The sequence below is a fragment of the Ylistrum balloti genome, unplaced genomic scaffold, assembly GCF_031769215.1.
Source record: "Ylistrum balloti isolate Yb309-2 unplaced genomic scaffold, AGI_CSIRO_Ybal_v1 Utg371090, whole genome shotgun sequence".
Lineage (NCBI taxonomy): Eukaryota > Metazoa > Mollusca > Bivalvia > Pectinida > Pectinidae > Ylistrum > Ylistrum balloti.
In genome coordinates, this window is record NW_026782601.1 from 241560 (window position 1) to 255175 (window position 13616).

General features: G+C 36.7%; 1 protein-coding gene across 1 annotated transcript in view; it reads left to right on the forward strand.

The window, feature by feature from the left end:
• Window positions 1-13616, forward strand: part of LOC132560646 (piwi-like protein 1) — a 30079-nt gene that overhangs the window by 5286 nt on the left and 11177 nt on the right. The window contains exons 3-16 of the mRNA XM_060225310.1: window positions 132-378; window positions 1093-1307; window positions 1982-2106; window positions 3392-3472; window positions 5256-5459; window positions 5643-5751; window positions 6220-6343; window positions 6570-6687; window positions 6950-7064; window positions 8191-8378; window positions 10225-10376; window positions 10607-10731; window positions 11272-11446; window positions 12850-13006. Of these exons, the coding sequence (XP_060081293.1) occupies window positions 132-378; window positions 1093-1307; window positions 1982-2106; window positions 3392-3472; window positions 5256-5459; window positions 5643-5751; window positions 6220-6343; window positions 6570-6687; window positions 6950-7064; window positions 8191-8378; window positions 10225-10376; window positions 10607-10731; window positions 11272-11446; window positions 12850-13006 (2135 nt within the window). The remainder of the gene's footprint in view (window positions 1-131; window positions 379-1092; window positions 1308-1981; window positions 2107-3391; window positions 3473-5255; window positions 5460-5642; window positions 5752-6219; window positions 6344-6569; window positions 6688-6949; window positions 7065-8190; window positions 8379-10224; window positions 10377-10606; window positions 10732-11271; window positions 11447-12849; window positions 13007-13616) is intronic.

Consider the following 13616-nt stretch of genomic DNA (forward strand, 5'->3'; position numbering starts at 1 on the left):
AATTTCACTTGGAAATTCTTACTGGAGTTAGTGTTTCTCCTCAGACCAGAAATATATTAACAAGACCATAGAGCTACCATGTTACCATCATATCGTCAAATGAAGCTGATGCTATTGCTGTTTTTCTCCAGCCATCAGCAGCTGCTCCTGCTCCTACACCTGCTGGGGCTACTAGTGTAGCTGGCAGTGGTAGAGCAAGTTACCGTGGTGGAGGGACTGCACCTAGACCAGGGGCAGGGGATGCCCCAAGGGCCCCAGTAGAAGAGATGGCCCAGCTTAGAGTTGGAACGGGAGATGCAAAGCAAATTGGAAGGAGGAGGGCAGACTTTAGATATACAGATGTCAATACCCGGCCAGCTCACATTACAGACAAAAGGGGTAACTTCAGAAACAGTCAATGTTGTATTTTAATGATTGGGGAAAAGTTGATATACAAAATATTTGTTAGTTATGGTAGTATTTTGCTTGGATAGCATTACATTTTCATCACTGACTTAAGGAATGGCTCTGTGTCAAGTTTTTGTTGTGTAAATGTTTGGCAATATGTACATGCTTTTGTTCAGTATTTATATAATATAATTATTACGTAGTGGTGGAATGATAGGTTGACTCATCAATGTATTGTGAGAGCAAACTCTCAATAGCAGTAGGTTGGTTGGAAATTCTACAAGTAGATAACTGTCACGATAGTTGTCAACTATCTTATGTTAATGATAGTTTTTAACTGGACAAAAATGCTACTTCAAAGGAAGGTTTTTCACTGGATTATTGCCAGACGACTGCAGGGTAGCCTTCGTTTATATTTATGAAAGTGTCGTAGGGACTTCAATGAGGATAACGCAAGATACAAGAATGGCACAATCACCTAGGCATAGACTAGAAATGGAGATTCAGCAAAAGTTGTTACATCAATGAGTTTATATCTTTAATAAGTGTAATATCGTTTTTTCCAATGTGATCTAATTAAAACCTGCAAATTATAGTAAGGGAGGATATGACTTCTTGAACTCAGACCATTGTGAAATAGTCTCCTTGTATAAAAATTGGATAACTTACAAATCCTAATAGGAGGTTTTGTCCTTCATCTTACAGGAAGTTCTGGGACACCATTACCTTTGGCGACAAACTTTTTCACATTTGACTGTGATGAAGATTGGTCCCTTTACCAGTATCATGTGGACTTCAACCCAATGATAGACAGTCGTAAGATGAGAGCAGGACTGTTGTTCACACATGCTGATCTTCTTGGACCAACCAGAGTTTTTGATGGCATGATCTTATATTTACCACATAAGCTTCCACAAGAGGTAAAACATATAACATACATGAATGATGGTCTTTGGACTATTCTGGTAAAATGACCCTATTGTCCTCGGGACTCAACAGGAAAAAAAGACATTTCTTTCCTTGGTTTGCTTCTTGAAACCTGTCATCATAAGACCCAGACTATTGCATTTGAATTGGGTGTGGTTTACAAACTGAATCCACAAAACTTTTTGTATACATTAGGTTAGTGCCCTAATTATATTGTTTTTCTTGTTACCATGGAAACAGATAATCCTCATCACAAATTTCGGTTTTTCTGGGCCAGTGCTCTGAAACCATTCAAGATAATTGCTCATAACTTTTTACACTTATTAAGCTAGTAGTGTCTTTTGCTATGGGGAAGTTCTCCGTTTAAATGCTTTTTCTGTTACCATGGAAAACAGATAGGCAAAATCACAAAGTGAAATTTCAGACCAGTTCTCTTAAACCTTTTAAGGTAAATAACCTGATACTCAAAATTTTGTACAGACATCAAGCTAGTACTCTAGTAAAAGTTCTCCATTTCAATACCTTGTATGGAACAATTAAGAAATAAATAAAGATTAAACTTGTAATACCAACATGTATATATGATTGCATGTCTCTTTTAAACAGCGGGGCATGAGGGATAATATCATGCTTTGCATTATCTTGAATGTCATATAACTCTCTACAGGTGACCGAGGTTTACAGTCAGACCAAGCGGGACAATGAAAATATTCGCATTACAATCAAGTTGACCAACACCTTCCATAGCACCAGTCCCCAATGCTTGCACTTGTACAATGTTATATTCAAAAGGTAAATTTGAGAAGTATTTAATCTGAAATTAACTTTAAAGCTAAGGAAACTGCTTTAAGTATTGAAAGTGATGTTTATTTTCCTTATTGTAGAACTGATACCATAAAAACCCACGTAATGTGTGCAGTTTTTTTTAGAGAAACAACAAAAGTGGGGGGTGCACACAGTAAATAGCTATAGGATTTTCAAGGTTTTCTTCATGGAAAAATCAAAGATTCTGTGAGGCTGCCCATTGATCGATGAGATTATCTGGAACTCAAAACTGACACAAAAAGGATTTGACGATTTATTTATGAACAATAATAATAAATAAGATTATTGATAATCAGAGGCTATGAAAACACCGTTTTCATGTGTAATGGCAGACGTGATCGTTGACCTAATAGTATGCAGAATGATAATTAAGCTTTATCATCGGACTATGGATTTAATTCAATTTTTATTAAAATTGGTCTTATTTGTGGTTATGAATGATAACTATACACCTAAAAATAAAAAAGGTATAACATTAGGGAGATTAACTTACCAAAATGTGTAATGTTACGCCATTCTTTATTTGGTAATACTCGTATGCATGCACACTCTGTGCTCCGTATACCGATTGCTTGCATATACAGAGTTGGGGCCTCAATTTAGGTCAGCTGGCACGACAAGATGTGACAGACACACATGAAAGAAAATGTAACTCACAGAGGTCGTAATTATCTTAATTGGTCATTAATAAGTAGATAGTGACTTGTACCTGTGATTTCAACACTGAACACTGTTAATTAGAACTAGTTTGAAGACAAGTGCTTGTGTACATCAGATAAGAATTGGATAATTGGATAGGTAAGTAAATGACAGCAACACGTGTCTGATGTTAAAGAAAACATACAAGATGCACAAACGTTAGGCTATAATAAAATAGAAGGTTATTAAAAGTCTGTAAATGAGATGAAGACGAATTTTGAAGAGAACATTCAAGTTTTGGACTTTATATCATTGGTCTAATGCTTTGGCTGAACAATTCAGAAATTAATATCTTGGCTCTCAGTGATCAATTTTGACAGAATGTTGGGGTGCGCACATTATGCAAGTGGAAGTTTTTTTTTTACCATTTTCAGCCCCAAAAAATACCTATGCACATTACGTGGGTTTTTATGGTATTATTTTATAAGAGGACTCGGTAACATTGTCTATAGTACCAATTCCTTAACTTGTTTAAATCTATCCTGCAGGTGTGAACATGCAAGTTTAATTGTCTATGATAAATGAATAAATCCGTTGTGTTTAAATTCTACAGGATCCTAAACCTGATAGATATGCAGCAAATTGGTAGGAACTACTACAACATGGGTCTTGCCGTGGACATTACTCAACACAAGTAAGTTATATGTGCCCAATTAGAAAACGAGGGAACCATTTGTTTGTCCATCTGGCAGTTCATTGCAACTTTCTTCAGCAAGTGACCAATCCTTGTTGATATGTTACTTATTGCGACAAGTTTTTCAGAACAACAGTATTGATAAGACTGTATTTGGAACATGTACTGCCCCATGTGATTTTTATGTTAATCTTGTCCAAAGTTTTCAAACTTTATGGACATGAATCACAATCACAAGTGCCTTTTTCCTACATTGCAGTTTGATTCAACATTTTTAGCCCATAATTATCAAATAATGGGCTATTCAGATCCTATATCCATGGTCCGTCTTCCGTCTGTACATAAACAATTTTTGTTATCGCTTTCTCTTGAGAAGTACAAGATGGTTCTTCCTCATATTTCACATGTAGGTACCCTTTGGTCCCTAGTTGTACCTGTTTGATTTTAGGACTGATCAGGGGGGAATAAGGCTGACTGATGGCCATCTTGGATTTAAAATTCAATTAAAATTATTATCACTATTACTGCAAGGAATGTTCAAAGTTGTTATCATTAAAAGCAAAATCAGGAAAGAGAAGTAAAAAGAAAGGGAAAGATCTCGTAGTTTTAGGTCATCATGATCATGTTTCATCCATCATCATCTGCTGTGCGCTGACAACCATGTATAAACTTTCCATTCAAATGACTTCTTCTCATTAACCAAAAGGCCCAGGGTTCTGATATTAGGCTAGTAGCATGATGGAATGCCCTGAGAGCTGGTTTTGGGCCTGTAACATGATGATATGGCAGGCTACCAAGTTTGTGAATATTAGTTACTTTGACCCGCTTTCCTTTCTGACATTGTGATTTTATGATTGAAAACTTCGTAGGCTTGAATTCGTCGTTAAGACATAGTACTGTTTTCCCTGGTGACTTTTGACTTGCTGCCATTTCCATATTTGTTTTCTTTTCAATGCAACAAATTCTGAATACTTCTAAAATGTTATCCTGTGTTAAACAAAAGGTTTGTTTGGGTTTATTCATATATGAATGCTTCTAAAATGCATCTTTGTGTGTGTGACTTGTGTTATGTCTGGCTTTGTGTGTGTGACTTGCGTTATGTGGGATTTTGTGTTTGTGACTTGTGTTATTTCTGGCATTGTGTGTGTGACTTGTGTTATGTGGGGTTTTGTGTATGTGACTTGTGTTATGTCTGTGACTTGTGTTATGTGGGGTTTTGTATATGTGACTTGTGTTATGTCTGGCTTTGTGTATGTGACTTGTGTTATGTCTGGCTTTGTGTGTGTGACTTGTGTTATGTCTGGCTTTGTGTGTGTGACTTGTGTTATGTGGGGTTTTGTGTATGTTACTTGTGTTATATCTGGCTTTGTGTGTGTGACTTGTGTTATGTGGGGTTTTGTGTATGTGACTTGTGTTATGTCTGGCTTTGTGTGTGTGACTTGTGTTATGTCTGGCTTTGTATATGTGACTTGTGTTATGTCTGGCTTTGTGTGTGTGACTTGTGTTATGTGGGGTTTTGTATATGTGACTTGTGTTATGTCTGGCTTTGTATATGTGACTTGTGTTATGTCTGGCTTTGTATATGTGACTTGTGTTATGTGGGGTTTTGTATATGTGACTTGTGTTATGTCTGCTTTGTGTGTGTGACTTGTATTATGTCTGGCTTTGTGTGTGTGACTTGTATTATGTCTGGCTTTGTGTATGTGACTTGTGTAATGTAGGGTTTTGTATGTGTGACTTGTGTAATGTCAAGCTTATATGTGTGACTTGTGGTTTGTTACAGACTTCGGGTGGTGCCTGGATTCATTACCTCCATACTACAATATGAACATAAGGCCATGCTTTGTGCTGATATATCTCACAAAATCATGAGGATTGATACCGTCCTTGATATGATGTATGACCTGTACAATGCTGGGGACAGAGGTGGCGAGTCCTTTTACGAAAAATGTACAAGAAAGTTTGTTGGGAGCATAGTGCTGACAAGGTAATTATTTGTTCTGAATGATTTGCAGAATGCATACATCTTTGAAAAATTGAAAAAAAAAATATGTAAAGTAATATGACAAAGGAAAGAACACTATTATGCTGATAGCAATTGATTGATTTATTAATCAAAACAAGACTTTTTATATCATTGATGATTGCTTGAAACTTGAAACAATTGCAGATACAACAATAAAACATACAGAGTTGATGACATAGAGTGGGATGTTCATCCAACAAGCACCTTTAAGAGACGTGAAGGAGAAATTAGTTTCAAAGAGTATTATATGAAGGTAACATCATACTTGGGGTATTGACTGATCTTGATGAGGTAATGTGTTGTGTAACAAAAATAGGTCGCTCATCTACATTCTTTCGACCTACATAAAAGTTTTGCTGGGCTTAAACTCCTACACAACTAGTCACTTGAACTTAATACTTGGGGTTCACCTTGATGAGGCAGTGTGTTGTAAATTTTCTATTTAAAATGTGTTAGTAGTATGAAATATAATGGACCTAGGGATGGGGAGAATCCAAAGGACATGTTGCATGCATATGGCAGTAAAATGAAGTCCTAGGTTATAAAATTTAATATGCATGTGAGAAATAAGTAAGTTGCGCATGAAATCAACCCAGCTATATCAGAGGTTTTAACCTACTTAATTATTTTTAGTTAAAAGTGAATCTTAATTCATATGAAGTGCTGTGATTTAGTTGAAAATAAAATTGTATATACATCGATTCCATGACTTTGTAAACAGGCCTATGACAAAGAGATCAAGGATGATCTTCAGCCAATGTTAGTGAGCAGAGCCAAGCCAAAGGAGGTGAAAATGGGGCGTCCAGAAACACTGCTTCTGGTTCCAGAGTTGTGTATACTGACTGGTGGGTAGAATTAAATCATATATCATTAGGTCATAATGAAGATGATCAAATTTTGTGATTAAAAATATAGAAGATATGTCGCAAATTTTTGTAAATACTTTAAAAGAGGATGTTGTTCAAAAATGGTTTCCATGTCAGGGAAGTGTATTGAGTGCAATATGACACCTTTACTTGGTGTATATTCAAATGAAATGATATAAATATAGTTAAAATTTTAACATTACAGGCCTGTCAGACGACGTAAAGAATGACTTTTCGGTCATGAGAGACGTTGCTTCTCACACCAGGATTGCTCCAGAGGGCAGATGCAATACCTTGTCTGGCTTCATGAATCAGATAAATACGTGAGAAAGAATTCTTTCAATCAAATAAAGAAGTAGAAATTTACTCTCAAGGAAGAGGTATCTAAGAAATCAATTTATCAGAGCTGTTATAATGAAAACATTTTTAGCTTGTTAAGAAAGTTCAATGATGCAAGCATTTTGTTGATAGGCAAACATTGTATATGTTGTGTGCTTTGTGAAATTTGATGTGGTTGTTGATGTCGTGGGTGGGGAACATTTCCTGTCAGTAAAGCACTAAGGGTAAGTTTGTGAATTATTTCAGCACACCAAAGGTTGTGGAAGAGCTGAGAGGATGGAGACTTCGGTTCTCACAGAGCCTTCTGCAGATAGGGGGACGTGTCTTACCAAAGGAAGCCATCTACCTGTCAAATGCCCAGGTAATCATCTTGGTCATTTGGACTCTTTCTTTATTTCCCTCACTACTGTTAAAGTATCTGCTGGTTTTTGGGTTTCAGCATGTCTTCAAGCTTATCCTTTACATACTTTTATCCACATCAACACAATGACCATTTGATTATCAGCTGTCCCAATATTGGAACCTTCTGTTCTTCACAATATACAAGATAGTTCAATGTATCGGGTCTATTTACTAAATTATGCCAGGCTTCTGTTCACTAGTATACTGATTTTGATCATCTTGAATACTTTTCTCACACAAGGTTTCTCTTTCTCTCTCTCTCTCTCTCTCTCTCTCTCTCTCTCTCTCTCTCTCTCTCTCTCTCTCTCTCTCTCTCTCTCTCTCTTCTTTTTTTTTTTAATAAGTATACTTTGAATATCATTATGAAATGTGACATTTCTCATTTTTTCAAGAGAGATGTCTTTGAGTTAGTTTTGGGTCAAATAGCTGGTTGCTATCATGTTCAATGTTGATTGCAAATTAAAATGTCAATTCTCTTCATTAATTTCCCTTGGAATGATACCGCTTTAAAATCATCTTCCATGGAAAGGTCACTACTCTCCATTAATTTAACATAGAATGATCATTGCGTTTGATCAAATTTCCCATGGAAGGAGGTCTTTCTCTCCATTAATTTCCTACGGAAATTGATACCCCTTGGAGAGGTCTTTCCGCATTAAACTTCAACTGAAGGGTAACTACTCTGCGTTGACATCCCATGGAATAATTCTCTCCATCAATATAAATAGAGAGGTTTCTTCTCTCCATCAATATCCCATAGAAGGTCACTACTCTCCATAGCTATGTCATGAAATAGTCGTGTCTCTTGGTATCCAATGGAAGAGTATATACACTACATCAACTTCCCATGGAAGGTGCCTTCAGCAATATCATCCCATGGGGAGATCACTTCTGAATTGATTTTCCCATGGATGGGTCGCTACTCTGCATCAGTACCTTAGAGATAGGGTCACTTTTCTCTGAAAGCCCTCAAAATTATTTATAATGTTTATCCAAAATTAACATGTTAAACTACCTAGTGAGGAGTACGCATTAATGAAGGAAAGGAAAACAAATTATTCAATTCATAGCACATTTTTTTGCAGTGCACTTACAAGCAAGAGGATGCTGATTGGAGCAGAGATCTTCGTGGCAAGCAACTGCTTACAAGTGTGCCTCTGGATAACTGGGTCATTTGTTATACCAGGCGTGATACAGGAAACGCCTCAGATCTGGTGAACACACTTAGTAAGGTGGGACCACCAATGGGCATGAGGATCAACCGCCCACAGCAGTAAGTACACACTTAGTAAGGTGGGACCACCAATGGGCATGAGGATCAACTGCCCACAGCAGTAAGTACACACTTAGTAAGGTGGGACCACCAATGGGCATGACGATCGACTGCCCACAGCAGTAAGTACACACTTAGTAAGGTGGGACCATCAATGGACATGAGGATCAACCGCCCACAGCAGTAAGTACACACTTAGTAAGGTGGGACCACCAATGGGCATGACGGTCAAATGCCCACAGCAGTAAGTACACTCTTAGTAAGGTGGGACCACCAATGGACATGAGGATCAACCGCCCACAGCAGTAAGTGGACTGTTAAATTGATGTATAATATTGATAAAAGATCTCTGATGTAATAATATGGAGACATAGATTGTTGGCTTTTAATTTTATCCCCGCCAACTTTAAATGAGTTCCATCCGTCTATAGGATGCTGCTTTCTGTATGACATCTGACTGATTGGAAACAAGATGGTGTACTATCTACTATAGTATAAGATTTAACAAGAGGATAAAAAGTAGTTGGCAATGAATCTGTTAACATGCTTTCTAACAATTTAGTTTTGGAGAAACCAAATTACAGTCACTAACTTAAGAGTTTGAAGTTTGCCATTAGGGCTGCTCCAGAATTAAGTGTGTGAAGGGGTTGGGAGGCGCTTATTTTTTACCCCATCATTCTATACGGTAAAATTTATTCAATATCCAAGCATTTAAACATTTTTTGTCAAATCAAATAATCCACACAATTAAATTTGTTACTTGAAGCAACCTTCACAGAATTTTATTTTCCATGCTAACACAATGCCCACAAAATTTCATTCTATTGCCCTTTTTTCACAGTCAAATACAACATGCTTCTATGAACAAAAAAGTTTTTCCAATTATTTGATATAAAAAATGTCCGTATATTTTCCCAAACTGTATGGAAAAGGTTGAATATTTTTGCATAAATGAATACATATAGATTTTCCAAAATTACAAAAAAAATGATAAATCAGTATGTATTCACCATACATTTCGAACTGAAAAAGTTGTCAATATTCAATTTATTAGCTACCATACATATACTGGATATTTGTAAGGAATGCCATAGAAAGTACTTGCTACATACCATTTTCACTTCCTTTGTCTTACTTGTTGTCATTATTTTCACTTTTAATAAGTTTTTACGAAATAATGAGTGGTTTTTTGTCCCTCCAAAAAATCGGCAAACTCCATATTTTATCGACAATACAATTTTTATTGTTATCTCAAAATACAACATTGACAATTGGTGATGTAAACCCTGTCCGAGACAAAATCTCATGATGACCTGTTCCATCGCCTTTTGTGTGGAGTAGTATGTCCGTAAACTTAAAACAACTTTGACTTGTTCGCAAAAACTCCTGAACCGATTTCAATTAAATTGCGCAGAAACATTTCCAGGCCTACAATAAACCAAAATAGTGAATTATACAGTCCACTCCATCCAGGGACCTGAGGGGTGAGGGCCGAAGGGGTCAAATTGATTTCAATTTAACATATCTTCTTTTCAACAACTAGATATGGCAGAATCAAATGCTCTAAGTGATTGGAAGGGTCTTAAGTTACTTTGCAGAAATTGTGAATTTTATGACGCAAAGGTCTTTAATGGAATGTTACCAATTGAAGGCCGCTTGGAGGAATGTTGTTCTAACAACCCTTCCTTAACTATTGTTGATTGGGGTGAGTGGGTTTGATAAGTTGGCCATCTTAGGGACAATTCTAGTGAAATTTTTAATTTTGGTCATTGATCAAAGCTGCCAGGGGGAATCTTGCAGATTTATAGGAGGCCTTGTTTATACTGCTTTTGTTTTGTTTTCAAAGATGCGAGTTGAATGATGATCGCTCTTCTACTTTCCTGGACAATTTAAAGAGATATGTAACAAAAGAAACTCAGCTAGTTCTGTGCATCCTGCCCACCAACAGAAAGGATCGGTATGATGCAATCAAAAAGGCTTGCTGTGTTGACCATCCAGGTATGGTTGGAGAAATTGTTTATCAGTATTTAGATATAGTTTATAGTTAGTGTTCACTTGTCTACATAAGCTGAGCATATTTGTATTTCAACTTCTTAAATTTCATATAGCAGGTGATAATGCAGGTTACTATGCAAAATTTAAAAATATGTATTATTTGATCACCACTAAATAAATAGCTTGTGTGTACTACATAATTGGTATAATTGCTGATAAACATTTTTGTTTAGTGCCTAGCCAGTGTGTGGTTGCCCGTACTCTGGCTAAGAAACAGATGTTGATGTCTGTGGCAACAAAGATTGCCATTCAGCTTAACTGTAAACTTGGTGGAGAGGTTTGGCGTCTTGATATCCCAGTAAGTATTGTAGTAAAATCTTTTGTATAATCAGGAATAGCAACTAAAACAAACTGCATTCTAAAGTTTGTTGGAAATTGGTTTGATCAAAATGGAAAATTCTTGTCATGTTTTGATGTTTAAGGAGGGGGGAAAGTTTATAGATGCAATTTATTTGCTCCTAGTTATGATAAAAGAAATATTTCATTAGCTCACCCTGCTGGAAGGGCTTCATTTAGGTCCCTAGTTTTGCCTGTTTGGGTTTAAGACTGATCGGAAAAACAATATGGCCAACAGGCAGCCATCTTGGATTTCAAATTTTTCATCATTAAGAGCAAAAACAAAGAAATGATGGGAAAGGTACAACTTTCAAAGAGGAAATAAAATCGAACAATTGAGGGTGCAGGGGTCTCTTGTTATAAAAGCTTTGGCCAAAAAGTGTCATGACTTCCTCAATAACTAGGTTATTAAAGCTGGCACTGTTGACTTTATGCTTATCAAATCTATTTAGGAGGGTAAAGCAAGTGTGATCTTGAAAATATAAATTTATTTTTCAAACAGCTGAAGAATTTGATGGTTATCGGTATTGACACCTACCATGACTCGGCTAGCAAAGGCAGATCTGTTGGAGGTGTGGTATGTAGCATTAACAGAACCATCACAAGGTTCTACTCCAGATGTACCTTCCAGCACACTGCGCAGGAGCTCAACGATGGACTCAAGATCTGTGTTAGAGGTAGGAAGGGTAAAGATCTGAAGATCTGTGTTAAAGATAGGGAGGGTAAAGATATGTGTTAAAGGTATTGAGGGTAAAGATCTGTCTTAAAGGTAGGGAGGGTAAAGATATGTGTTAAAGTAGGGAGGGTAAAGATCTGTCTGAAAGGTAGGGAGGGTAAAGATCTGTGTTAAAGGTAGGGAGGGTAAAGTTCTGTGTTAAAGGTAGGGAGGGTAAAGTTCTGTGTTAAAGGTAGAGAGGGTAAAGTTCTGTGTTAAAGGCAGGGAGGGTAAAGTTCTGTGTTAAAGATAGGGAGGGTAAAGATCTGTGTTAAAGATAGGGAGGGTAAAGATCTGTGTTAAAGGTAGGGAGGGTAAAGTTCTGTGTTAAAGGCAGGGAAGGTAAAGATCGGTGTTAAAGTTAGGGAGGGTAAAGATCTGTGTTAAAGACAGGGAAGGTAAAGATCGGTGTTAAAGTTAGGGAGGGTAAAGATCTGTGTTAAAGACAGGGAAGGTAAAGTTCTGTGTTAAAGGTAGGGAGGGTTAAGTTCTGTGTAAAAGGTAGGCAAGGTAAAGATCTGTGTTAAAGGTAGTAATGTTCATAGAAGAATAATTTCTGGTCAGAATGATCTTGCTAGTGCAGTTACTTGAAAAATACTGATTGGAATTACAGCTCTTGACAAGACAAAAATTACCGATGGGAATTAGAGCTGTGATGAGAACGAAATTTCAGTCCAAAGCACCCCACCCATGGAACCTGCACAATACCAGATAATTTGTATGATAACCATTCAGAATCAAAAATGAAAATAAATACTGTTTATTAAGTTTTATGAATGAAATAACCTTTTGAATTGACAGGATTTGAAGTTATGATCTACAATATAGATTTCAACCAATATTTATGAGCAAAGGCCTAGGCATCACATTTTAATCTACCAATATTTCGTTTTACTACATATAAATGTGTATGAGCAGAAATATACATGAATTTTTATATTTCCAATTAATAAAAGGTAAATTGCCTTTTATTATATTAAAAATGAATTAATTGAAGTTTGTTTTATAACATTCAACAACTGAAATTTGATCTGTCATGATGAAATATTGACTAGTCAAGGTGATTTCTGGAGTGATTTAGAGGTGCCTCGAGAACATGTGTATAATGCTATATACATGTCCAAGTGAACAATATGCAAGATCAAAGCTATGGATATGCTGGAAGCAATGTAGGCCTGGCATTTTATACAACACAGAATATGTTCAGTAGTTTGCACTATAAAAGTTGCACAAGTTTGGGTTTTGGGTACACTTTCTAACTCCTCAGTTTCTCCCCATATCTAGTAATCTAGGTACCAATGACGACCAGAATCAGAAGTAAATAGCACATGATTTCACTTTTCTCGTGAATCTGTTTAATTACAGATGCACTGAAAAAGTACCATGAAGAAAACGGCATGTTGCCGGAGAAAATAGTCATCTTCCGAGATGGTGTTGGGGATGGACAGCTCCCAGCCGTTCACGAGCATGAGGTACCACAAGTCGTAGGTACAATCAAGGAATGTGCTGGGGATGACTACAAGTAAGTTTGACTAATTGTGGTAACCAATGTTAGCTGAGATGACTTGTTGAAGTGCTAAAGGATTTGGATGAGCTTTTTCCAACCTAAATGACATAGGGCCTAGTGTAGTGTTATCAGACTAACAGTTAACTGGATTGACATTGACCGTGGCCCCTAAGGTCACTAGCTTTCTCCAGGGTTCGCACAGATTTGAAAAACCCTTGAAAATAGTGCATTCTCTGGAAAAACCCTTGAAAATAGTGTATAGCCTTGAAAAACCCTTGAAAATCAATAAAAAGCCTTGGAAAACCCTTGAAAATCAATGATAACCACCCTGCACGGTAAAATTGTTGCCCTATATTGTTTTTGTTGTTTTTAAATCGAAAAAATGATCATTGAATGAATCAAATTGAAAAAAAAAGAATGAAGTACGTAAAATCCGGAAATATTACCCTTAAACAGTTTCAATAATAGTACAGCCGTTAGTAGATAAAGCGCATTGGTTACAAGCGTTTCTGTGATACCAGATCAGTGAAAGCACATTTCCAACGGCGCCATTTGCAAATGAAAATGATATGAAAACAGTTACGACAAAATGGGAAAGTGTGTGTTTAACAGAAAGTGGCTTAGC